Here is a 26,811-nt window from a genome sequence, read left to right as displayed (position 1 = left end):
GATTTGGAGGGAAACGGTTGGGAACAGTTTGAACATAAAAAATATTTTCTCATGAGTTCCATTTTAATGTTGAATAAATTCACAATTTCTGTTTTTACTTCATGTCCTCTTAGAAAGTCATTCTTCATTTTGAGAAGGAACGCTCTGCAAGATTTCAGCATTGCTGTCATGGCCACTGCCTCTCCTCTGAGGAAACTGGAGGACAAGGTGATGTGCTCTATCTGTCTTGACTACTTGAAAGACCCTGTTACCATCGACTGTAGTCACATCTTCTGCTATCACTGCATCATTAAGGTCTGTGAATCTGCTCAGCAGCCATTATATTATTCTTTCTGCAAGACAGCCTTTAAGAAAGAGAATATCCGCCATGTGTGGCAGATGGCCAGCATAGTGAAGAATATCTGGAGGATGAAAGTAGATGAGGAGAGACAACCCAGAGAGGACCGACCACTCGCACAGAGAGCGGAGCAGCTGTGCGGGCAGCATTTGGAGAAGCTGCATTACTACTGCAAGGATGACCAGCAGATACTGTGTGTCGTGTGTCAGGAGTCCCGGGAGCACAGGCACCACGCTGCTGTTCTGCTGGAGAAGGCTGCGCAGCCTTATCAGGTAAGAAGCTTGCTGGACCCCAGCTCTGTTCTTGGAGCCAGAAAAGTTCTATTGTACCTTCAGGATAAGGTCCAAAATTTTTTTAATAAACACTTTATTGAGGTATAATTGACACATAAAAAGCTGTCCATATATTTACTGTATGCAATTTAAGTTTGGGAATAAGTATGTCGCTACCATCAAGGCAAGAGACATATTTATCACCTCCCAAAGTTTCCTCCCACCCGATTTATTATTATTATTGTCTTACTGTGTGTGTGAGAGAGAGAACACTTAGCAAGATCTATCCTGTTAGCAAATTTTAACTGTACAACACAGCATTGTTATCTGTAAGCACTATGGTATAGAGTAGATCTTCAGAACTTACTTATCTTGCATAACTGAAACTTTTACCCTTTGACCCTCACCTCCCTTTTACACTTCCCTCCAGCTGCTGGCCACCACCATCCTACTCTGCTTCTGCGAGTTTTAGATTCCTCATACAAGTGAGATGATTTGGTGTTTGTCTTTTGTGCCTGGCTTATTTCACTTTACATAATGTCCTCCAGGTCCATCTGTGTTGTTGCAAATGGCAGGATTTTCTTCTTTTTTTAAGGCTGAGTAAGATGCCATTGTATGTATATACCACACTGTCATTCATCCATTGGACATTAGGTTGTTTCCATAGCTTGGCTGTTGAGGATAATGCTGCAATAAACATGGGAGTGGAGATGTCTCTTTGAGATCCTGATCTCAATTTCTTTAGATAAATACCTAGAAACAGGATTGCTGGGTCATATGGTAGTTCTATTTTTAGTTTTTTGAGAAGCATCTATCGTGTTTTCCATGACTGTGCCAGTTTCCATTCTCGTTAGTAGTGTACCAGGGTTTCCTTTTCTTCACATCTTCACCAATACTTGTTATCTTTCATTTTTTAAAATAATAGCCATTCTAATAATTGTTAAGGGGAAGGTTCAAATTATGTAGCATGGTAAGTTCTTGGCAACATGTATTCTTCTAATTTGAATAATAAACTGGTTTGTTTTCATATCTTTTATAATAGCAAGTCTGTCCCACTGCCTTGATGTTTTAGTTTCTGAAGCATCTGATCAAGCCTCAACCAGCAGTATGGAATACCAGCGCTCTTGATAGCCGTCTTGATACTTAGCTTCAAAGTGTGTGCTTCATCTGTATTATAAAAATATTTTTGAGAATATTGCATCTTGTATGAATTTCCTTTCTGAATTTAATCTCAGGGAAAATATTATTTTTTTCTGATGTACCAGTAGTTTTCCTCCTGTCTACTAAAGGATTACATGAATCACTATTTCCCTTTTGTCCTTGGTTAACAGGACTCTTAAAATCAATTTAATCATTCACTCAGTGATTTGGAGTTAGTATATATATTTTCCTTCATTATTTTGTGTTGATTTTCTTTTTTATTTCTATGTTATCAATTAATTTTAATATAAATTATCTATATTTTTGGTGGAAAGAAACAGTGTAAATATAAAAACTACACTATAAGTCTTAGTAGTTGTGATAATAAATTTTATTTTATCTCACTTATTTTTCTCCCAGTTTTATTGAGATGTAATTGACATACAGTACAGTATAAGTTTAACATGCATTTTATCTCACTTCTGAGAAGCTACTCTAAGCTAACATAGCACTCACTTTGTTTCTTCTTCATTAACTAGGATGAAAACTATTCCAACCTAGTTATCTTATAGTACTACATAAGATCAAAGACTATCTGATTTCACTCTAAAATCATTTTGCAGGTGTCTTTTCTTATTGAAGGCATTTTCATCTTCATCTTGAGATTATTCATGTTCCCGCCCCGCCCCCCCCCCCCCCCCCCAATAGGGTAAAATTCTAAACCATCTGAAGATTCTGAAGGGAGACAGGGACAGGATTCAGAATTTTCAGTCTACAGGAGAAGATGAGATTCAGGCCCTGCTGGTACGAGAAGTTTTGAGTGAATGTTCTTTGTACCTGTGTTGGGTGGGAGAGAGAGAGAGAGAAGTGTGTGTGTGTTTGTGTGTGTGTGTATATATGTTGAGGGGAGGGGGGATAATGAGGGATGAGGAGAAAGTGGGTGTGATAGAAGGGATTCTAGTTCTGAACTTATCCTCAGACAAACATTCTGGTGTTTTCCAGCCTCTCAGGAGAAATCCTCTTTGTCTTTCTGCCTTTACTGGAGGCAAAATTCCAGAACCACAAACAAGACATAGCATCAGTGTTTGAGCAGGGCCATCAGTTCCTGAGAGAAAGGGAGCAGTACCTGTTGGAGTGGCTGGAGGGAACGGAGCAACAGCTCACAGAAGGGAGGAACAGCCATGTCGCCAAGGGCCCTGAGGAGGTCATCTGGCTGGAGACCCTAATTTCTGAGTTAGAGAAGAAGGCTCAGCAGCCAGCAGTGAACTTTTGCAGGTGAGGGATCAGTTAAATTGTACCTCTTGCTCCAGGCTGCAGTCTGGCCCCTCCATTAACATGAGATTTGGACCAGGAGTCAGGAGAGACAAGGTTTTGTTCTCATTTGTTGAGTTCTTGACGGGTTAATTAGCAAACCAATAGGTTGTAAGTCCCAAATCACAGTGGGTGGGAGACTGCAAAATGCACAGATGTTACACTGAGATAGTAAGATCTGTCAGTCAATTCAGTTCAGTCTCTTAGTCATATCCGACTCTTTGCAACCCCATGGACTGTAGCACAACAGGCTTCCCTGTCCATCACCAACTCCTGGAGCTTGTTCAAACTCATATCCATTGAGTTGGTCATGCCATCCAATCATCTCCTCCTCTGTCATCCCCTTCTCCTCCTGCCCTCATTCTTTCCCAGCTTCAGGGTCTTTTCCAATGAGTTGGTTCTTTGCATCAGGTGCCCAGAGTATTAGAGCTTCAGCTTCAGCATCAGTCCTTCCAATGAATATTCAGAACTGATTTCCTTTAGGATTAACTGGTTTGATCTCCTTGCAGTCCAAGGGACTCTCAAGAGTCTTCTCTAACATCACAGTTCAAAGCATCAATTCTTCAATGCTCTGCTTTCTTTATGGTCCAACTCTCACATCCATACATGTACATTTATAAGAAATAATTGAGTGTTAAATCTTATGATCAGACTGGAAGCCACAGGAATTCTAGAAAAGGCTAGTCAGGGAAGGCTTCATGGATGAAGCAGCTCTTAATGGTAGCCTTGAGGAAAATGTAAAGATTTGTGTTAACAGGAAAGAGGAGTTGAACATTCCATTTGTGGAGGTGCTTTGGTTAAAATGAAACACATGAATGTGATGATAAACTTAATGAGTGTGATAATAAAAAGGTGGATATAGGTGCAGCGTGCATGTCAGTCTTGTCCGACTCTGCGACCCCATGGACTGTAGCCCACAGGCTCCTCTGTCCATGGGATTTTCCAGGTAAGAATACTGGAGTGGGTTAGCCATTTCCTCCTCCGGGGGATCATCTTGACCCAGGGATTGAACCTGAGTCTCCTGTGGCTCTTGAACTGACAGGAGGATTCTTTACCACTGAGCCACTTGGGAAGCCCATAGGTGCTGAGGAAGAGCGTTTGGAAGATAGGAAGGATACATATAGTGAAAGGGGCTACCTTTCTGGAGGAGTCAGCTTAAGGGAGGAAGAAGTTAAAGGGAAGGTGGGCTAGGTAAGATGGAGCCAGCTGAGTAGAGGCCTTCGAAGGCATTCTGAGATTTCAGTCTTAACCTGATAGACAGTAAGAGTCTTAACAGATTAAGGGAGTTTTCCTGGAGAGGATATTCTAGACTCAAATGGAGGAAAGGAAGGGGAAACATGTGTCCCCATAAACCACAGTGGAGAGTAGCACAGGTCGAAGCCCACCAGAAAATTCTCTGTACAGTCCTATCCTGTACCCATTCCCGGCGAGCTCATCGTAAGGAACGGAGGCAGCTCCTGGGAACCTTATTTCCATGACAGTCTGTCTTCTCTTCCTTTCTAGGACCCAAGTGACATAACAAGCAGATAAGTGCTGCTTGCTTTATATTTTTAACCACTTAGGTGTTCCTTTGTTTTTTCTTTCTGTCACCATAACTTATTGAAATTTGGCAAGGGCTGAAAGGGGTTATTTGGAAGAAGAGAGGTTCTTCTAGAAAGTGTAATATGAAAGGTATTCCATAGAACATCCTAGAAAAATTATTGTCTTGGAACTTAGGACGGTAAGAGGATAGGGAGAGTTGAAATGGGAGGAGATTGTGGCAGAGTATTTGGAAAAGTTTAAAATACACATTTGTTTCTAAGACCCAGTGTCCTTTTGTTCTTTTTATTCCTATTTGGTTCCCAGCTGCCTCTCCTGGCTGTACTCCCTCACATTTTGTAGAGCACATTTCTTCATCAGATTGCCCTCCACGCTTGTTAGTGATGGTTTCCTGCTCTCTGCTGGATCATAAGAAGACACTTATATGTGTCACAGGGATAATGGTTTCTTTGGCAGTGGTTCTCAGCCACTGTGTTAGGCATTAAACACTGACAGTTTTCAAAAACCATACCCATAATGATATGTAGAAGCTTTGAACAGAGATAAAAGCCAAGCATTTTGAGAATACACAGTTCATCCCCAGAGACACCAGGACTGTTGGCATAATCTGAGCATTTACCATGGACCAGTTACCAGGTGGGGAAAGGAGATAGGATGCCAGATTCTGGCTGGGGAGACCAGACAGAGACTGTCGGAGATGAGTGATTATATAAGAAATGAGGGTGATACAGAATGTGTAAGACTTCTTGCTCTAGAGTATTTTGTCTGATATCAGTAGTTATTCTAGTTTTCTTTTGATTAGTGTTTTCATACTATTAAACTTTTTATTCTTTAACTCTCAACCTATCTGGGCTGTTATTTTTATGTATTTCTTATAAGCAACATAAAATTTTGCTTTCTTTTAAAATAAATTCATCTGACACATTTTAATTGGAATATTTAGTATTTGTAGCTCCTGGAAAACTATCACTTTCATTTATAACTTAAAAAGTATTTGCAGTGTTTGACAAATAATATCCTTACATTTTATTTTTTATATCTGAATATGTTTTGTTTACATCTATTTTTGCCTTCTCTACTTGCCTTTCTCTTTTTTCTCTTTTTAATATTTTATATTTTTGTGTGTATATATTTATGAGCCTTGTTTTTGTCATATGCTATAATTTCTAGTCCATAGTATTTTTTGTTTTCTAGATATTTTAAATTTTTAAATTTCATTTGCTATTTAATATAAGATTTGTTTTAAAAAGAGGACATCTGTCAATGGTGCTGTGTTTTTCTTAACAGCTTTATGTTTCATAGTTTTTTTACATTTTGTGATCAGACGAGTATGTTTCCATTTCTACTATTTTGGACTTTATTGAGGCTTTCTGTATTGTGTGTTTTAAATTTTTGGACAATTCTATGCACTTGAAAGTAAGGTACATTCTTTGTGTTCTTGGAATAGGATTGATATATCTCCATGAAGTTTTCCTTAGTAATTTTGTTATTTAAGTATTTTGTTTTGATACTTAAGAAGGCCTGGGTAGCTCAGTCAGTAGGTAGAACATCAGACTTTTAATCTTTTTAAGTCCCTGTTCGGGTGTAGCTCTAGGCTTTTGGGCTTCCCCGGTGGATCAATAGTAAAAATAATCTCCTGCAGGTTGATCCCTGGATCGGGAAGATGCCCTGGAAAAGGGAATGGCAACCCACTCCAGTATTCTTGCCTGGAGAATCCCATGGACAGAGGAGCCTGGCAGGTTGCAGTCCATGGGGTCTCAATAGTCAGACACGACTTAGCAACTAAACCACCATAAATGACATGTTGGTGGACAGAGAATCCTTGGATCATGGCCCTTTCTTCAGATCTCTATATTCTTCTCTCTGACTCTGATGTCGAAACTGACCACTTGGAAAAGCAGCTTTTACTATCTGCCTCTTTGGTCCATTATTGGTATTTGTTCTCATGCGTATACTCTGACGGTGGGAAACCATGCCTTTCTCTCAGGAGTAATTACTGTGACTTCATTATCTCTAGATACCCCCGGAAGAAGTTCTGGATTGAAAAGCCTATCAGTCCTGCAATCAGAAAACGGATGGAAGAATTTTCAGATAAACATTTCTTTAGAGAAAGGACTCAGAGGATTCCATGGTAAAGGAGGGAGTTCTGAGAATTTTCAGATAAACATTTCTTTAGAGAAAGGACTCAGAGGATTCCATGGTAAAGGAGGGAGTTCTGAGCCTAGAAAACCTTTCTTTCTCTGTAATGTTTCTTTAAGTTTTGATCGTGGCTGCACCTTCTCAGAGTTCCTGCATGTCATTCACACCAGACAGGGACACTGGGGAGGAAATCTAAGTCCAAACCATGGAGGCTTCCATGTGATAGTCTAAGACTATTCCATAATGTAGAATCACAGTTAATAGTTCTCAGAGTTGGTAGAAATATATTTCATATCCAACAGTGAGGTAAAAGAAGATTGGGAGGCTATGGAAAACAGTATGGCATTTCCACAAAATTTTAAACACATAATTACCATATGATCTAGCATTCCTACTTCCCAAAGAATTAAAAGCAGGCCCTCAGAGAGATATTTGCACTCTCATGTTCATAGCAACATTATTCACAATGGACAGGAAGCAGAAGCAACCCAAATGTTCATCACTGGATGGAGAAATGGAATGTGGCATACGCAGACAATTGAATACTATCCAGCCTAAAAAAGGAAGGAAACTGTGACACATACTCTAACATGGATGAACCTCGAGGACAAAATGCTAAGTGAAATGAGCCAGTCACGAAGAGAAAAGTACTGTGTGATTCCATGTATATGAGGTCTCTAAAGTAATCAAATCCATAGGAACAGAAAGTAGATTAGTGGTTGCCAGGTTAGAGAGGAGAGGGAAATGAGGAGCTGTTGTTTAACAAGTATAGAGTTTAAATTTTAAAAAATGCAAAAGTTCTGGCAATTGGTTGCACAACAATTTAGATATACGGGGGAGCCTGGTAGGCTGCCGTCTATGGGGTCGCACAGAGTCGGACACGACTGAAGCGACTTAGCAGCAGCAGCAGCAGCAACATTAATGGACTATACACTTAAAAATGGTAAAGACAGTAACTGTTATGTGTTTTAACCACAACTGAAAATAAAGAATAGCGAGAAAATGACTCTAAAGACGTGTCTTTGAGAGTGGAGAGAAATAGTGTGGTTTAGGACTAGAAGTTTAGGACTCAGTTTAAAAACAGGTAGTATGCCCAAAGGTGCTCTTTAATGAAGCACCAGGTGGGTTCAGCACGTGTTGCCATGGATATTCACATGAACCTGTTTAGACTAGACAGCTGTGGGTGTCTCCTGAGTTAATTCCTCTGTTTCACTTGAACTTTCATGATCCCCTGTTAACTGTTGAAGTTATATGAGATACCATAAGAGAGTTTGACAGAGAAGCTGTGGTGCCAGAGCTACTTCCTGTCAAGAATTCCCTGGTGGTCCAGTGGGTAGGCCTCAGTGCTTTCACTGCTGTCGGCCTGGGTTCAATCCCTGGTCTTCCTGAAAGCCGAGCAGTGTGGCTAAAGAAAAAAAAAAGAAAAAAACAAGAAAGAATTGCTCACTGTCCTTTTTGTTCTTTTACTCTAGGAAAATTGATGAGGGATCTGGAATTTAAGACAAGTGAGTATCTGGAGAGGATAGTGGCTGAAGTTTGCAAATTACCATTTTCCTGTGAAGCTCTTATTACTTATGGGTCAGCCCATTTGTTTTAAAGAGGAAGGTCTTCATGTGACTAATGTATCCGAATTCTTTATCCTGAGTTCAGAACCATAAACCTTTCCCCAGATTTGCTCAGCTGTAGTGATCCCAGTTCTTATCTTTTTTTCCTCTCCAGTCTCATCGCACTGCCTGAGGCCTTGAATTTTCTGTGTTTACACTTTCTAGATATGGCTGTAACAGTCTGAACACAAGGTCAAAAGCAGTCTTTGTTCTGGTCCCCTGAGGAGTCTCCCACCATTGTCATGAAGGCCCCAGAACCTATGGGACAAATCTCATTTGTGTCTTTTGTGAGGCCACACCTTTGTCTCCTTGTCCCCACAGTGAGGATCATCCTGAATTCCCAGAGAGCCAATGGCTACCTCGCAGTGTCTCCAAATGGGAAGAGTATGATGTTCACTGGCTTGTGGATGAACAAATGCCAGCGTGGTCAACGATTTGATCTGGAGCCTGGGGTGCTGGGCAGTAAGGGCTTCACCTGGGGCAGAGTGTACTGGGAAGTGAAAGTGGACAGGATCTGGTGGGAAGCAGAGGAGGAAGAAGACACAAGGAGAGACAGGGCTGGAAGCAGAGGCATGTTTGGCAGTAGAGATCTTGGATTTACAGGCATCACTGATGGGTATCATTCTCCCGGATATAGAGAGGAGAATGAGGAGTTGGAGGAAAAATGGTCTCAGGAAAATGGAATATGGCCAAAATTCTGCCTGGTGGGGGTGGCAAGAGTCAGTGGAGAGAAGGGGATTTCTCAACTTCACCCCCGAGGAGGGGTTCTGGACTCTGCAGCTGTCCGCAGCTGGGGTGTCTATATGCACCAGCCTGGGGCCCTTCCAGATCCTGTCCTACCGGCCCCAGAAGATTAGAGTTGCTCTGGATCATGATGGTGCGAAGGTAATCTTTACCAATGCCGGAACTCAAGAGTTCATCCATAAATTCTCATCTGCCTTCACTGGGAGAATTTTCCCTTTCCTGTGGCCTAACTGCATGAGATCCAGACTTACGCTGAGACCCTGAGGGAAGACCTCCTGGCACGGCCCCAGGTTTTGTCATTTACCCTTTGTTCCTTTTCATCAGTCCCAGCTCTGCCTCAGCTGGATGGTCCTGCTGGGTTTCTGAATGCACTCAGATGACTGGAGCTTTATGGCAGTCATGAGTCTCTTGTCCTCGCAGCTTTGTCTCTGAAATGGGGACGGTAATAGTTGATCTTTTTTCTCTAAGGGGGATGGTTGGAATGTCTTTAATGTACTTATTAAAATGTGTGTTAACTAATTTATCTCTTCTGTTGCCTTTGATTTGGTTCTTCACCTGCCACTGAAACAAATGTATGAGAACGAGTGACTGTATTACAGAATCTCGGCTCCTGTTACAAATGGTAATTGATGACAACATCCATATTGGTTTCTGAAGCACCTTTTCTGTCCCATAATTTCTCCTGCAATCCTTCTAAGCAGTTGTTGTTCTGTTGTTCAGTCGTGTCCAACAGTTTGCAATTCCATGGACTGCTGCACACCATGCCTCCCTGTCCTTCACCATGTCCCGGAGTTTGCTCAAACTCATATCCACTGAATCAGTGATGCCATCCAACCATCTTATCCTCTGTCACCCCTTTATCCTTCTGCCCTCAATCTTTCACAGCATCAGGGTCCTTTCAAAATCTTCTAAGAAGCTGAGGAAACAGTAAATATTTGGCAGTTCATATCTGTTTAACCTTTGATACACTATGAGATTTGAGATATCTGGCATAAGAATTCCTTTATTTATCTGCCATGTTCTGATAATTTTTGCAATGGGAGGGCGAGAAGGGGAGCCATGTAAGGTTCAGGTGTATATGAGTTTTTGGAAATCACTTGGTTCTCAAGTCTAATGTCAGCTGTGTTTTGAGATGGTAGAAATAGATATGTAGCTTAATGTTAAATTAGTAATCTTACATATAAGTAGCAGAAAACAAATTGGCTAATCTTAGAAAAAGGAATACTAACTTTTAAAAAAGGGAAATTAATTAAACATCACGAGCATGTGGAGTGCAAAGAGGGAGGGGTGTGCCTGCCTGCATGCAAATTCTGGAGGCATGTCCATGTGACCCCCAGAGAGGTGGGAGCTTCAGTGAGAGAGGGAGGAGGTGGAGGAGTCAGCAGGGCTTGAGAGGATTGTTGAATTGTCAGGATATAAACAGAATACGTCATGCATGAGTCCAAGCTATTGGAGAGTGGATATAATCTGGTTGGGAACAGAAGAGGAAGAAGTAAGAACACTTACTTATGGAGCCAGAGGTGTGTTTGGCTGTAGCTGTCTTGGTGGATTCATAGACTCAACTGATGGGTCAAGTTTTCCTGGATACAGAGGTGAGAATGAAGAGTTGAGGAAGGAATGGGCTCAGGAAATTGGTGGATAGAACATGCCCTAGTCTTCATGTAACTAACCCCTAAATCAAAATCTGCCATAAGCACACCAGAATAGGATGCCTGCCTGTGCCCAGCAACAAAAAAGGAAAGTGTGTTTTCAGCTTCTGTAATAAGACATGGTCTCATCAAGACTCGTGTAGTTCAGCATTCTCAAGACATGGGAGCAGATGCTAGTTGCCAAAGAACTTCCCATACTTAAACTCCTGGGTTCAAAATGTGGGGAAATTTGCTCTGATAGCTCAGTTGTTTAAAAATGTTTCACTAGACAGCAAAAGAGACACAGATGTAAAGAACAGACTGTTGGACTCTGTGGGAGAAGGCGAGGGTGGGATAATTTGAGAGAATAGCATTGAAACATATATATTATCATATGTGAAATAGATCACCTGTCCAGGTTTGATGCATGAGGTAGGGTGCTCAGGGCTGGTGCACTGGGATGACCCTGAGAGATGGGATGGGGAGGGAAGTGGGAGGGAGGGTCTGGATGGGGAACACATGTACATCCATGGCTGATTCATGTCAATGTATGGCAAAAACCACCACAATATTGTAAAGTAATGAGCCTCCAATTAAAAGAAAAAAAAGAAAAAAAATTTTTTTTCTGATTGTAAACTGAATATAAATTCACTATAAAAATGAAGAGTTGTTTTTTTTTTTTAATCCCATAGTCTTTTTGTCAACAAAACATTTTCTCTATTAACATTTTGGTATATTTCTAACCTTTTCTGGTGTAAAAATTTGCATTATATGTAATCTCATAGTGTATACTTTTAACATCATATCTGACCATCTGCCCACATCATTAAATATTTCTGAAGATTAAAAAAAAAAAATGTTTTGCTGAAGGACTTCTCTGGTGGTTCAGTGGATAAGAATCCCCTTGTATTCAGGTTCAACCCAGGGACATAGATTCAACCCTGGTTGGGGAAGATTCCAAGTACCTCAGAGCAACTGATCCCATGTGCTATAACTACTGAAGCCCCTGGGCCCAGAGCCTGTGCTCTGCAACAAGAGAAGGCATGGCAGTGAGAAGGCTGTGCGCTGCAGCTAGAAAGGAGCCACTCCCCCCCAACCCCCTGCAAGTAGAGAAAGGCCATGCACAGCAATGAAGACCCAGTGCAATCAAAGATAAAAATTAATAATTAAAAAACAATGACATAATCTTCCTCACTGAGGAGAGACAACTTTCCCAGACTACAGTCCAGACAGAAGCAAGCCTCTGATATGCAAACTAACCAATCCAGACCCCAACCCTGCCCACCCTCCCTACCCTCCTCTACCCTTCCCATCCCCCCACCCTACCCCTCGCCCCCCCCCCCCCCGCCGCCACCCCCTGCTCCCTGGTCTGGCCTTTGTACCCTAAGAGGCAATATTCCTCTGCCTTAATAATCCCAGGGCCAGGTACCAGACAACCAAAGACCACTACTATAACCCAAAGCCTGGTGATACTTGTTCATACCAGCCAATCCTAATCTGTTTTCCCTGCCCTATACCTTGACTTTCCCAAGGAGACCTATTAAAGGTCTAGCCTTTATTTTCCTTTCATCTTTGCCGAGCTGACAGATTTTAATTTTCTTTCCATTTTCCCTTTCACATTCCCATTTTTCCCATTTATTAATAATGAATTCATTTGGTATTTACATTTCTTCTTTTCCAAATTGTTTTCTGCTGATGCTAAGTCACTTCAGTCGTGTCTGACTCTGTGCGACCCCATAGACGGCAGCCCACCAGGCTCCTCTATCCATGGGATTTTCCAGGCAAGAGTACTGGAGTGGGTGCCATTGCCTTCTCCGCCAAATTGTTTTCTATAGTCTTTGTTTTCCAATCTCGATGTAGGAATTTTAAAATATTGAATTTAAGGAAGAAAAATCAGCCTCCTGACCCCAGGGAACAGGTGTGACACTCACAGCTGGACCTCAGAGTTACTTGAAGCTGACCCAGTGCTCACAGCTAGGCTATGTTGTTCTCTTTGGAAGAAATCATTTATAAAATAGAAACATCAAATAAGGATACACTAAAATCATAATAAAGTGAAACAAAACAAGATAAGACTATACATAATTTCATTTAAGCACAGAGAAACAGGGCACTGTGCAATTCAGAAAGTACTGAACATCTCCCTATCGCGGGTAACAGGACTGATGGTTGCAAATGCTCCTTTATCCTTGCTCTAGTCTGCCCTCCTTATGGATGTGATTGATTGGGACACCCAATCACGTAATTGACCATGCTTCCTGGCAATACTCAGTTTGGAGTAAACCCTTCTTTTCTCCAACCAAAGCCCAAATCCCACAATAACACATTCTTTCTTATACCCTCACTCTAAGATGCCCTGTGGTTCCCCACAGTATATATTCTCCCTTGCTGTATCAAGTAGTAAACACAATGTGTTCAACTAGGTGTGTTCCTGGTGGTCTTTAGGTGAAAAATATCGACACATGCTAATATTTTGTCTATTAGATTTTTTCAGTTCAGTCACTCAGTCGTGTCCGACTCTTTGTGACCCCATGAATCGCAGCACGCCAGGCCTCCCTGTCCATCACCAACTCCCGGAGTTCACTCAGACTCACGTCCATAGAGTTGGTGATGCCATCCAGCCATCTCCTCCTCTGTCGTCCCCTTCTCCTCCTGCCCCCAATCCCTCCCAGCATCAGGGTCTTTTCCAATGAGTCAACTCTTCGCATGAGGTGGCCAAAGTATTGGAGTTTCAGCTTCAACATCAGTCCTTCCAATGAACACCCAGGACTGATCTCTTTTAGGATGGACTGGTTAGATCTCCTTGCAGTCCAAGGAACTCTCAAGAGTCTTCTCCAACACCACAGTTCCAAAGCATCACTTCTTCGGCACTCAGCTTTCTTCACAGTCCAACTCTCACATCCATACATGACCACTGGAAAAACCATAGCCTTGACTAGACAGACCTTTGTTGGGAAAGTAATGTCTCTGCTTTTGAATATGCTATCTAGGTTGGTCATAACTTTCCTTCCAAGGAGTAAGCATCTTTTAATTTCATGGCTGCAATCACCATCTGCAGTGATTTTGGAGCCCCCCAAAATAAAGTCTGACACTGTTTCCACTGTTTCCCCATCTATTTCCCATGAAGTGATGGGACCAGATGCCATGATCTTAGTTTTCTGAATGTTGAGCTTTAAGCCAACTTTTCACTCTCCTCTTTCACTTTTCATCAAGAGGCTTTTTAGTTCCTCTTTATTTTCTGCCATAAGGGTGGTGTCATCTGCATATCTGAGGTCATTGATATTTCTCCCGGCAATCTTGATTCCAGCTTGTGCTTCCTCCAGCCCAGCGTTTCTCATGATGTACTCAGATTTTTTAGGTGTCTTTAAATTTGATTACAGACATGTGTTTGCATGCTTGTGAGTTTTTGGTTGCCATAGAAAAGTTTTATTTCTTCTTTGAGTTTTTTTCTTAAATCTTTGGGTCATGCTTAGAAAATTCTTCATTCAACAACTGTGAAAATTTTATGTATATTTTCATTTAGGTAGAGATTATGAGAGTGGGGTCCAAGGGTAAAAGGAAACAAAAAACTGAAACTGGGGGCAAGTATCACTTTGGGGAGGAATAATAGGTAAAAAAATTCAAAGGTGGTGGGAATTCTAAGGTTTTTTATCTTCTGTTTTGTGTTTTTATAATTATGTAGGACCAACAGAGTATTTTATAATGGGGTATTCAATAAATACTTTCTTGTGGCTAAGTGAAGATATAAGTGCTTGCTTATGTTTACCAGGTCAACAGAAATGACATCAAGAGCCTCAATGTAATATAGATAAGAAATAGCTCCAAAGATGAGTGTTTTTGAAAACTAATGACCTTGAGGTGATAAATTATGTTTAGGTTAATGATGTTAAAGAAAGTGAAAGTGGGTCTGACTCTTTGCAACCCCATGGACTATAGCCCACCAGACTCCACTGTCCATGGAATTTTCCAGCCAAGATTATGGAGTGGGTGGATAGCCATTCCCTTCTCCTGGGGATCTAGGGATCAAACCCAGGTCTCCTGCACTGGAGGCAGATTAAATTTTCTTGGGCCTGCCGTATTTTACAGTAATGTCTAAGACCCACCTAACCAAATGTATGAAGATAATTTCAATGTACTTCAATCTATGAGTCATACAGTATCTTGAGAGAATGAAAACTAAACCATTTAGATATGCTCTGTCAAATACAGTAGCTACTAGCCACATATGGCTATTTAAATTTAAATAATTTATATTAAATTTAAATAATAATAATAAATATTTAGTTAAATAAAAATTCAACTGCTCAGTGATGTTAGCCACATTTCAAGTGCTCAATAGCCAGATAGAGCTAGCACCTACCACATGAAAAGTGCAGACCTAGAACTCTGAATAGCACTATTACTGATGATATTAGTGGGCCTCAAGTAAGGTACATTAGACCCATTTAAAACCAAATGGCCAATATTATTTCTCACACAGATTACATCAGATTTATTTCTGGGATATGGATAAATATTAAGCTGGTACTAACAAATCCAAAATGCATCAGGAATAAATTTCTCTCTCATGCCTTCAGGTACAAACTATTTCCAGTTCCAAAGGGGAAACATCTGTCTCCCAACTCCCTTCTAGGTAGAGACACTCTAGCATCGAATTTCTAGGGGTAAGTTCACTTTTAGAAGAACCAAGAGGCAGAGCCCTCATAAGTAAAGGTTGGGAAGCACAGAGTCCAGTTCAGGAAGAGGGAGTCTAGAAGTGAAGACGAGGCAGGAGAGGTGGGTGCTAGCCTGTAGTCTCCCGCTTTACTTAGAACAGTAGTTCTCAAACTGTGGTCTGTGGAACCCTTGAAGTCTTTGAGACTCTACTATGGGATCCATGAGGTCAAAACTATTTTCATGACATTACCAAAAGTTTATTTACCTTCTTTTAAATATGTATTTCTTATTTTGGCTGCACTGGGTCTTCACTGAGGCATAAGGGATTTCTCTAGTTGCAGAGCATGGGCTTTATTTAGGCTCAGCAGTTGCAACTTGAAGGCTTAGTTGTCCTTTGACACATGGGCTCTCAGTTCCCCCGCAGGGATCAAACCCTTGTCCTCTGCATTGGAGGGCCATTTCATAACCACTGTTCCACCAAGGAAGCCCCTACCTTTTTCACTGTGTTGACATTTGCACTGAGGTAAAAGTTAGCAGAAATGAGCCTATTTCAACAAACAGCAATAGCAGTTATGAATTCTTCACCACCATTTAACTGCAGAATAAAAAAGCAAGTTTCACTGAAAAATATCCAGGTTGTAGTATTAAAAATTATTGTTTCTACATTCATCATTCTTGAGTCCACATTTTAAACTCTCTGATAGGATGAAATGGGAAGTACACATAAAATACTTCTGCTCCTTTTTAAAGTACTATGTCCCAAGGAAAATAATTTTTCTGAGCTGACTTAGCTTCTTTTTTTATGGAATACTATTTTCACTTTAAGAACGAATAACAGGAAAACTATGATTTTTTAGATTTAGTTATTCGGCATAATGAACATGAGTTTCTCCCTTCCAGGAAATCAACTTACAGTATTTACTGCCAATGATAAAATGCAAGCTCTCATTAGAAAATTAATCTTGACAGCTTCCCAGTACTGACAAACTTTTCTAGTGTAAGCTGTGGTGACATTAACAAATGTGATTGTTTGCTAATCTTAAACGTCAGCACTCTAAAATCTATACAACTTGGTAAAGCAATGCATTACTTTAAAAAAAATCATGCATTGATACAATATTCATTCAATGTACAAAACAGACTTACAGACTCTTATGCAACAGATTTGGAAATATTCAGTTATAGTTTCAAGTTCCACATAGCAAAATATTATTTATGAAACCTAACACTTCTGTAGTGTTAGTGTTGTATCAAAGATGAGTAGCCATAATTATCTGAAAATGTTATTCAAAATACTTCCCTTACCTATACTTACGTGAGGCTGGATTTTTTTCATTTAAATTTTAAAAATTTAAATACAGAAGCAGATATCCAAATACTTCAGTCTTCTAATGAGGCATACAAGAAAAGAATGTGAACTTTTGAAAGAATGTAAAATCTAGAAGGCTCACTTTTCACTATACTATTTCATCTTGAAAATAGAGATTTTTCATAAAATATTTATTTTAATGTAATGGGTTATTAATATTACAATTGAATCAATCGATTTCTGTTGTTTCAATTTCTAATATGGCCAATGTTCACAGATATAACACACATAAGTGATACTATCTTTGAGGTCCCAAGTCGTATAGTCAGTCATACACTGATTCTGAAACCGAAAGTTTGTAAACTTGTGACTTACAGGGTCCTCCAGGCAGTAGGAGAGGGGTCAGGGCAAAGTCCCAGGTCTCCGGGTAAGGCTCTCAGGGTCTTAGGCCAGAAGGTGATGTCTGGGCGGGGGAGTGAAACCTCGTGGGATTCCCCACCTCCCTGGGATTTCACTTTCTCGCCGCTCAAACTGTGTCGGGTCTTTCTGCTTGGATACTCATGACGAGGTACCAGTTCTCACTCCCATTGCGTATCCGGTTTCTAGAAGCCAATCAACGTCACCATCGTTCCTGGTTTTAGGGTCTCTTATCTCCCCTCTCAAACTGAGTCGGGCCTTTCTGCCTGGATACTCATGACGAGGTCCCAGTTTTCACTCCCATTGCGTATTCGGTTTCTAGAAGCCAATCAGTGTCCATTCCTGGCTTCAGGGTCTCTACCGATCAGCCCGGACTGATTTTCTCAGGCTCGGATGGTAGGGGCTTTAGGAAATCAAGCACTCCGCTGCTGTTAGGGTCCCGGGGTCTGACCAAGATCTGGGAGAGGGAGATTCTGCAGGGGGAGGAGCAGAGGGCTTCTTGCTGCGGCGCAGAACCTCCAAGCAAGGCAAATTCGCCGCACGCGGCCCAGACTCCACACTTATTTGGGCTAAGAAGAGCCTACAGCGATTTGTTCTTTTTTTTTTTTTTTTTCGGGTTTTGGTCCAGAAGCAGCTGAATCTGTGCAGCTGGAGGCCTGGCTCAGCTGTAGCCTGTGGGGCCCTGGGAAGCCTCCCCTCTGGGACCCCTGACCCCAAACCTTGGTCCATCCTTGGGGCCAGAATTTAGATATGGGTACAGGAGCTCAGAACTTTTTAATTTGAAGGTTTGGAGGTGGAGGAATCAGGCCTGAGGGATCCAGGCAGCAGGTCTCTCTCTGTTAGGTCCATGAAGGGGATGAAGAGACAGGAGGCTAGGGTCCTGGGCTCTTAGGCCTGGGAGGAGAAGAAGGCACCCTGAAGGCTTCATAGGGTGGAGAGGGTGGTGCTTGGACAGGAGGGTCCAACCTTGGTGTCCTTGGTATGTTGTCGTAGGTCTAGGGAGGAGGAATGTCTTTTTCATGTCTCAGGAAAATGTTAGGAGGACCCACGGCCCAGACTCATGACTGATCTCCTTGTCACCCTTGTGGCCTCCAGACTCCAGTTCACATCCTGTCCTTTGATCTCCAGGAAGCACCTTCATGGCCAGCAGCCAGATAGGTCTTTTCCCAGGCTCTTGGGCCAGTGTATTTGGCACAGTGGTCCCTGCCATCTCAGCTCATAAAGAGAGGATGTCTAAGTAGCCCCTGACTGTGAGCTGAGGATGGGCTCTGCCTTCCTTAAGTCTCCCTGTCCCTCCTACTCCCCCAGCATCATGCGTGTGGGGTGTAGAGTGGGGACTGGGGTGGGGGTATTTCTCTGGAAGAGAGGACTTCCTTTAATCACCTCTATTCTCTCTTTTTCTCTTTTCCCTTCTTCCACATGTATTTGAGTCATATCATATCTGTAGTTACAGTAAAATACCAAAAACATAAGTACAATTTCCCAGCAAAATATGGAGCTGACACTGTGTGATTATCATCCATGTGGAAAATAGAGCCTCTACCAGCACCCAGGCCAGAAGCCCCTGTGTCTCTCCCCACACACACCCCACCTCCCTGCACACATGTCCACCAAGGACCCTCCCTCACACCTCTCCTCTCTGGCCCCTCCCCTCCACTCCTGTGGCCTCCATCCCATAATGTCACTGTTTCCTCCTTCTCCAAGAGCCTCCCCATAGTTATAGGGGATCTCCTCTTCCTCCTTTTCCCCACTTCCTCCTCCTCGCCCCCCAACTCTTACACCCCATCCTAGGGATAGAGGTTCCAGAGTGCATTCCCTGGAGGAAGAGTCTATAACCTTGTCAGTGGCCAGAGGAAGTGACAAGAACTTGGAGTTCAAGGTCTCATCCCTTGATAACTAGAACACTGTGTATGTTTGTGAGCTCCACCCTGGACCTGGAAACCAGGTTTTACAGCCTTGATATCTGATCCTCTCTGAGGCCAAAGTCTTTGCTTGTTTAGTGGAGAGAGAAACATCCACGTTAGCGTGTATTTTGGAAAACAACTCACACTTTGAACTTGACGCTGGATGGACACCAGCTTGTGTGTACAACACTGACCCACTGCTGGGAGCCGAGAAAAAGCCTGGGCAGATCTCTGGTAAGGAGGTCAAAGGGGAGCTCAGGTATCCAGTCATCAGCCTGTGGCCACACGAGGGCACGACCACTCTTCCCTCTCCATTTCTGCACAGGGAAGGCAGAGGATGCATTGTGGTCTGAGTCAGACAGAGATGGCTGCCCTAGTCCAATGAGTGGGTGAAGGTACTTTCTGAGCAGCTCTGGGGTCAGGCTCAGGGTTTAGGCAGGGATTGGAGGAGAGGAGAGCCCTGGAGCCCTCCCTGTATCTCAGGTTTCCATCTTTTCTCTCTCTGTCTCCTCTCTGCAGGTCACTGATGAAAGACCCTGGAAATCTGAGTCAGTAATTGATTCTTCACTCCCTGTTTGTTTCTGGTTGATATTAAAATGTGTTTTAATTCTAGTATAGTTTGCAATTTACAAAAAAGTAGCGAAGTTAGTAGAGAGTTAACTATATATCCCACACTCAATGTCTCTATGGGAACATCTTATACCACCATCATACATTTGTCACAGCTAGTGACCAATATTGATACAGTGTTACTGAACTTCAGAATTTATTCGGACTTCATTAGTTTTCCTTTAATGGCAACCCACTCCAGTACTCTTGCCTGGCAAATCCCATGGACGGAGGGGCCTGGTGGGCTGCAGTCCATGGGGTCGCTAGGAGTTGGACACGACTGAGCGACTTCACTTTATTTTTTCACTTTCATGCATTGGAGAAGGAAATGGCAACCCACTCCAGTGTTCTTGCCTGGAGAAACCCAGGGACGGGGGAGCCTGGTGGGCTGCCGTCTATGGGGTCGCACAGAGTCGGACACGACTGAAGCGACTTAGCAGCAGCAGCAGCAGCAGTTTTCCTTTAACCTGATCCAGGATCCCATTAAAGACACATATTAAGTCTGGGAATCATGTCTCCTTCAGGCTTCTCTGGCTGTGACAATCACACAGACGTCTCTTGTTTTTGATGATTTTGGTGTTTTAGGGAGTACTGCTCAGAGACACAGTAGAACATCTTTCGATTTGACTGGGGCAAAGGGTTTTGGGGAAGAGGACCACAGAGATGAGTGACATTCTCCAGTCACCAAGGGTATACACTGTCCACTCGAATATCACTAATAAGTTCACCTCGTCACCTAGTTAAGGTAGCATTTCCAAGGTTTCTTCTTGTGAACTTCTATTTTTACTTCCCCACTTTCCACACTATAGTCTTTAGAAGGAAGTCACCATGCACACCCCACACTTAAGGGGTGTTCTTCTATCAATAATGTTGCAAGGGGTTGTGCAAAAATAAGTTTTCAAATGAGTTGAACCAGTACTAGATTGATGAATATACTGGATGGAGAGTCTCTGAGTAGCTTCATAAGAATCTGCTGACTCTCGTTTCTAGCTGCTGCGCTGCTCCCTATTCCTGCCCCAGTGAGCGAGGTTTTCTGCTGCACCACGTCCTGGTCAGCACTTGGCATCATCTGTTTTTAGATTCTCGATATTCTATTAGGTGTAATAATACATTACTGTCATTTTAAAATTTACATTTCCTAAAAACATAAGATGCTTAGCATCTTTTCATTTACGTTTCCATTGTTATGTCTTCCTGTAGAAGTGTCTGTTCAGACTTTATTTTTAAAAGGTTATTGGTTGTTTGTTGAGATTGAGTTCTGTGTATATTTTAAAACAAGTCCTTTATCAGATATGTGAATTTGCAATAATTTCTCCCAGACTGTGGCCTGAGCTCTTCTACTGATATAACAGTATTCATCAATGAACAGATAGAAAAATGAGAAATTTCTAACTGCTATCGTTTCTGAGTAGAGGACTTGAGTGAATGGGGAATGAGGGGAAGAATATGAATTATTTACTTTTGAACATTCTTAAGTATCTTTTCAATTCTCTTGTGTGCTGGTAAATAATGCTTTCAAAAATTAGAGGAGATTAAAAATCCCTTACATTTGTAAACACTTAACAGATCACCTTCAGCTCATACATTAGGACATACGTTCTGATCCTCTAGCTGGGCTGGTGCTCACCATATGGCTGTGTTATTCTCTTGTTGGACATAAGTCATCTCACAGAAGACCAACATCAGACAAGGACATCTGAGTGCATGACACAGTGAGACAAAACAAGACCAAGACATCATTCTAAGCACAGACCAAACAAAGTGGCACTGGGCCCCTCACCATGTACCAAACCCCTCCCGGTGCTAATACCAGTGACCGCTGCTTCTTTCCAATCACATCTGTATCCTTGCTCTAGTCTGCTCTCCCTACAGGAAGACTCACCGAGATGCCCAGTCATAGAAACGTCCCCACTTCCTAACAATACCCAATCAAAGTGAGCCAGTCTTGCATGTGAAAGTAAAAGTTGCTTAGTCATGAAACAAAACAGAGTGAAGGCAGCTTTACTTGTATCGGAGAAAATAGACTTTAAGCTGAAAACAATAATAGATAAAGAAGGGCATTATATAATAATAAAGGGGTCAATTCATCAAGTGAGTGAAAGTTGCTCAGTTGTGTCTGACTCTTTGCGACCCCATGGACTACACAGTCCATGGAATTCTCCAGGCCAGAATACTGGAGTGGGTAGCCTTTCCCTTCTCCAGGGAATCTTCCCAACCCAGGTCTCCCATATTGCAGGCGGATTCTTTACCAGCTAAACCACAAAGGAAGCCCAAGAATACTAGAATGGGTAGCCTATCCCTCTCCAGTGGATCTTCCCGACCCAGGAATTAAACTAGGGTCTCCTGCATTGCAGGCGAATTCTTTACCAACTGAGCTATCAGGGAAGCCCAATCTTGCATAGATGCTCCTCTAAATCACCCAGCCAAAGTCCACATCCTGTATGTCAGTGGTTCTCAATCCAGGAATTGATTTCATGAAGACAGTTTTTTCATGGACCAGGGGAGGGGGGAATAGTTTCAGGATGATTCAAGCACATTGCATTTATTGTACACTTTATTTCTAATCTAATGTTGGCACTGACAGGAGATACCGGCCCAAGCCCAGAGGTTGGGGACCCCCTGCTGTATATGTTCTAACACATCACAAGAGACGCCATGGTCTCTGATGCTGTATGATCTCCCTCTCTGCATCCAGTGTAAATCCAACTTGATTGCCCACAGATTTGCTCCTTGTGGTCTTTGACTGAAGAACATTGAAACATGTTACCGGTTTGCCAAAAAAACTTTATGTGTCTTTCCATTGGAATAGGGGCATATGTTTGTATCTTGTGAGTGTCTGCTTGACATAGGGGAAGATGTATGTGTTTTGATGGCTTTTCATCTTTGGGTCATAAAATGCTTCATTCCACAAGAGTAAAAAATTCTTGTATATTTTTGTCTAGGAGAGAGGGGTCCAAGGATGAAGGGAAACAGAACTGATTGAATTTGGAGAGAAAGTATAGCAGGAGCAGTAAGTAAATAGTAATAAGGTGGTGAATTCTAATGTTACATCTTCTGTTTCATAACTTTACAAGTATGTACAAGTCCTACAAAGTACTGATATCTGTTGTGTTCAGTTGATAACTTACGTGTGTCCTTATGTTTACCAGGTTAAGGAAAACACCAAGAGATAAAGGATTATACCCATTTCTCATTATTGGACAACTAGCAGTGATGGGCAGTTTTGAACACTTACAACCTTAAGGTGATAAACCATGGTTTGGCTAATGTCTGAACACTCTATCTGTTAAAATACACATTAAAGAAACTTTCAGAGCATGATGTATTTTAAAGCTATATCTAAGACCTGCACCGACAAATCTATGACTTCAATATTAAGATTATTTTAATGTGCATCAACCTATGAGTCACACAGGATCTTTTAGGCGAAAGAGATGAGAGATTAATTAACAACATTCTAGATATGCATTGACCAATATGCTAGCTAGTAGCCACATATTGCTATTTAAATTAAAATAAATAAAAGTGCTCAGCAAAACAGTCACTTTAAGGTGCTAAATAGCCTCATGTAGCTACTGGCTACCTGACTGGACAGCATAGACATAGAAAATTCTTTCAGCACAGGATGTTCTGTTGGAATAGATGGCTCTTCATGATTTGTGGGCCTTGAGTCAGGTGCATTAGACCACATGAGATGAAAGGACCAATAATATTTTTCTTAGACACTATGTCAGATTTCTGTCAGGGATATGAATACATATTAAGCCGGTATGTAGCAAAATCAAACTAGGTTATGAGTGGGTCTGGTGCCTCAGGTACAAACTGTTCCCACTTCCAAAGGGGATACACCTGTCCCCCCACCTTCCTTCCCAGACTGAGGACGCTCTTTGGCATCACTTTCTAGGGGGTGAGTTCCTCCTCCCCTCTTAGAGGAGCCCGGGGCAGGGCCCTTAGTTAAGTTTGGGGAGACAGGGAGTCCAGCTCAGGAAAAAGCATTTTCCAAAATGAAGAGGGGGCAAAGGCAGGGATCAGATAGGAGATGCCCTGGTTTATTCAGAGCAGCAGTTCTCAGAGTGTGGTCTGTGGAACCCTTGATGTCACTAAGACCCTTTCATGAGATCCCTGAGGTGAAATATACTTTCATAACATGACTCAGATATTATTTGACTTCTCACTGTGTTGACATTTGCTTTGATGTATAACAGCAGTAATGGAGACTATGGTAGCAAGCTGCACTAGTAATTATTTTCACCAATACTTTCTTGCAAAAAAAAAGAAAACTAATAATCAGGTTTGCTTTAAAACATCCAGAAAGACACATTAAAAATTCTTATCTGTCCTTAATAAACCAAAATGGAATAAAATATGAAAAAGAATATATATTTATACACATGTATAAGTGAAGCACTTTACTGTACAGCACAAATTAACATTATAAATCAAATAGCCTTCAATAAAATAAATTTTTAAAAATAAAATAAATAAAAGTGCTTATGTTTCCTAATCATCATTCTTAAATACATACTTTAAAAGTATCTTCTGTGATGACATGGAAAGTACACATCGAGCACTTCTACTACATTTCAAAGTCTTATGGCCCAAGGAAAAACTCTGTGTGAGCTTAACTATCTTCTTTTTCATGGAAAATGACTGTTATTGAAAGAATGAATGATGCAGAAAGATCTGTATAATTTAGTGAAACAGTGTATTACTTTGTAAAAATCTTATTAGTATAAGAGATGTTCAATGTGAAAAATAGGCTTATGGATTTTAATGTAACAGAATAGAAAATAGTCAATGACATTGTTTCAGGTCCACTGTGGAAAAAAACTTTGAGAAAATACAATTTGTATCATTTTATTTTTGCATCCAGGATGAACATCCACAATTGTCTGAAAAGATTATTAAAAAATACTACTCCTACCTATGTGAGGGCTTTTTCACTTTCACAGACTACCATCAAAATAACAGATTCAATGCGGACACAAACCTGAAAATCCAGCAGTCTTCTAGTGAAAGAGACAGGAAAGATACTTGGAAAAAAGGTAAAAAGCCCTATACTTCTCACTACCCTGTTTATTTTGGGAAATAGTTATTCATATTAAATGCATGGCTTATTAATATTATTCAAAATAAACAAAAATCTTTAAAGTGTATTATTCATACTATGGAAAATATGCATAGAAGTGGTCACATAATATTATCCTTGGTGTCCTCACTAATTTGTAAGATTGTGTAAATATTTTAATCAAAATCACAAACAGCCCCAGAGCTAGGACTCGGGGAGACAGTGGGACAAAGAGTTCTCAGTGCAGGAGGGGAGTTCAGTTCAATCACTCAGTCGTGTCAGACTCTTTGTGACCCCATGAACTGCAGGACGCCAGGACTCCCTGTCCATCACCATCTCCTGGAACTTGTTCAGACTCATGTCTATCGAGTCAGTGATGCCATCCAACCGTCTTATCCTCTGTCATCTCCTTCTCCTCCTACCTTCAATCTTGCCCAGCATCAGGGTCTTTTCCAGTGAATCAGTTCATCCCATCAGGTGTCCAAAGTATTGGAGCTTCAGCTTCAGCATCAGTCCTACCAATGAATATTCAAGACTGATTTCCTTTAAGATTGACTGGTTTGATCTCCTTTCAATCCAAGGGACTCTCTAGAGTCTTCTCCAACACCACAATTTAAAAGCATCAATTCTTTGGTGCTCAGCTTTCTTTATAATCCAACTCTCGCTTCCCTGGTGACTCAGAGGGTAAAGCATCTGCCTGCAATGCCAGAGACCCGGGTTTGATCCCTGAGTTGGGAAGATCCCCTGAAGAAGGAAATGGCAACCCACTCCAGTATTCTTGCCTGGAGAATCCCATGGACGGAGGAGCCTGGTAGGCAACAGTCTAAGGGGTCCCAAAGAGTCGGACACAACTCAGCAACTTCACTTTCACTCACATCCATACATGACTACTGGAAAAACCATAGCTTTGACTAGACGGACCTTTGTTGGCAAAGTAACGTCTCTACTTTTTAATATCCTGTCTAGGCTGGTCATAGCTTTTCTTCCAAGGAGTAAGCCTCTTTTAATTTCATGGCACAGTCCCCATCTACAGTGATTTTGGAGCCCCCCAAAATAAAGTCTCTCACTGTTTCCATTGTTTCCCCATTATCTTAGGTTTCTGAATGTTGAATTTTAAGCCGACTTTTTCACTCTCCTCTTTCACTTTCATCAAGAGGCTCTTTAGTTCCTCTTTGTTTTCTGCCATAAGGGTGGTTGTCATCTGCATATCTGAGGTTATTGATATTTCTCCCAGCAGTCTTGATTCCAGCTTGTGCTTCATCCAGCCCAGCATTTCGGACAATGTACTCTGCATATAAGTTAAATAAGCAGGGTGACAATAAAAAGCTGCTCCTTTCACAATTTGGAACCAGTCTATTGTTCCATGTCCAGTTCTGTTGCTTCTTAACTTACATACAGATTTCTCAGAAGGCAGGTCAGGAGGTCTAGTATTCCCATCTCTTGAAGAATTTTCCACAGTTTGTTGTGATCCACACAGTCAAAGGCTTTGGCATAGTCAATAAAGCAGAAGTAGATGTTTTCTCTCTTGCTTTTTCCATGTCCAGGGGGTGTTGGCACTTTGATCTCTGGCTCCTCTGGCTTTTCTAAATCCAACTTGAACATCTGAAAGTTCACGGTTCACGTTGAAGCCTGGTTTGGAGAATTTTGACCATTGTTTTGCTAGCGTGTGAGATGAATGCAATTATATGGTAGTTTGAACATTCTGCCTAGCAGGAGGGGAGGGATCCAGGCAAAGTCCCAGGTCCCTGGGAGGGCGAGCGTCTCCGGATCTCAGGGTCAAGGGCGATGTCTGGGGCTGGGACGCTCCATGTTGGGGATTCCCCGTCTCCCCGAGTTTCACTTTCTATCTCACAACCTGTGTCGAGCCCTCCTGCCTGGACACTCGTGACGCGACCCCAGTTCTTACTGCCACTGGGTGTCTAGTTTCTAGAAAAACCAATCAGCTTGTCCGCGGATCCCGGTTATAAAGTCTCCACCGACCCGCCCGGACTCTGCTTCTCGTCAGATCCAGAGGATGCGAGATATGGGGCCGCGAACCCTCTTCATGCTGCTCTTGGGGGCCCTGGTCCTGATCGAGACCCGGGCTGGTGAGTGCGGGGTCTGGAGGGAACGGCCTTTGCGGGGAGGGGCGAGG

At 41.9% G+C, this 26,811-nt stretch overlaps 3 protein-coding genes and 2 long non-coding RNA genes across 6 annotated transcripts in view; 4 read left to right on the top strand and 1 right to left on the bottom strand.

Annotated features, from left to right (window-relative positions):
- LOC109577088 (BOLA class I histocompatibility antigen, alpha chain BL3-7) overlaps positions 1–26,811 on the top strand; it is a 67,477-nt gene that overhangs the window by 37,015 nt on the left and 3,651 nt on the right. The gene's annotated exons all lie outside the window — the stretch shown is intronic.
- On the top strand, positions 114–9,633 carry LOC109577110 (tripartite motif-containing protein 26). The gene is given in 8 exon segments (XM_070777501.1): positions 114–609; positions 2,458–2,553; positions 2,795–3,024; positions 6,590–6,694; positions 6,696–6,730; positions 8,211–8,243; positions 8,664–9,057; positions 9,059–9,633. Coding segments are annotated over 8 exon segments (1,626 nt in total). The 5' UTR covers positions 114–168; the 3' UTR covers positions 9,351–9,633.
- On the bottom strand, positions 2,448–17,911 carry LOC139178813 (uncharacterized). The gene is made up of 2 exons (XR_011563277.1): positions 17,055–17,911; positions 2,448–8,143 (listed from the first exon to the last, which is right to left on the bottom strand). It is a non-coding gene; the product is annotated as an uncharacterized lncRNA (long non-coding RNA).
- LOC139178811 (uncharacterized) lies at positions 17,446–25,170 on the top strand. Its single transcript, XR_011563275.1, has 3 exons — positions 17,446–17,492; positions 22,552–22,619; positions 22,759–25,170. It is a non-coding gene; the product is annotated as an uncharacterized lncRNA (long non-coding RNA).
- LOC109577067 (BOLA class I histocompatibility antigen, alpha chain BL3-7) overlaps positions 26,611–26,811 on the top strand; it is a 48,137-nt gene continuing 47,936 nt past the window's right edge. For both annotated transcript variants that reach the window (XM_070777482.1, XM_070777483.1), the window contains exon 1: positions 26,611–26,764. In XM_070777482.1, the coding sequence (XP_070633583.1) occupies positions 26,692–26,764 (73 nt within the window). In that variant the 5' untranslated portion in view covers positions 26,611–26,691. The remainder of the gene's footprint in view (positions 26,765–26,811) is intronic.

Source organism: Bos indicus, chromosome 23 (assembly GCF_029378745.1).
Source record: "Bos indicus isolate NIAB-ARS_2022 breed Sahiwal x Tharparkar chromosome 23, NIAB-ARS_B.indTharparkar_mat_pri_1.0, whole genome shotgun sequence".
Classification (NCBI taxonomy): Eukaryota; Metazoa; Chordata; class Mammalia; order Artiodactyla; family Bovidae; genus Bos; species Bos indicus.
Note: the sequence above shows the minus strand (reverse complement) of the source record. Positions and strands in the feature narration are given on the sequence as shown.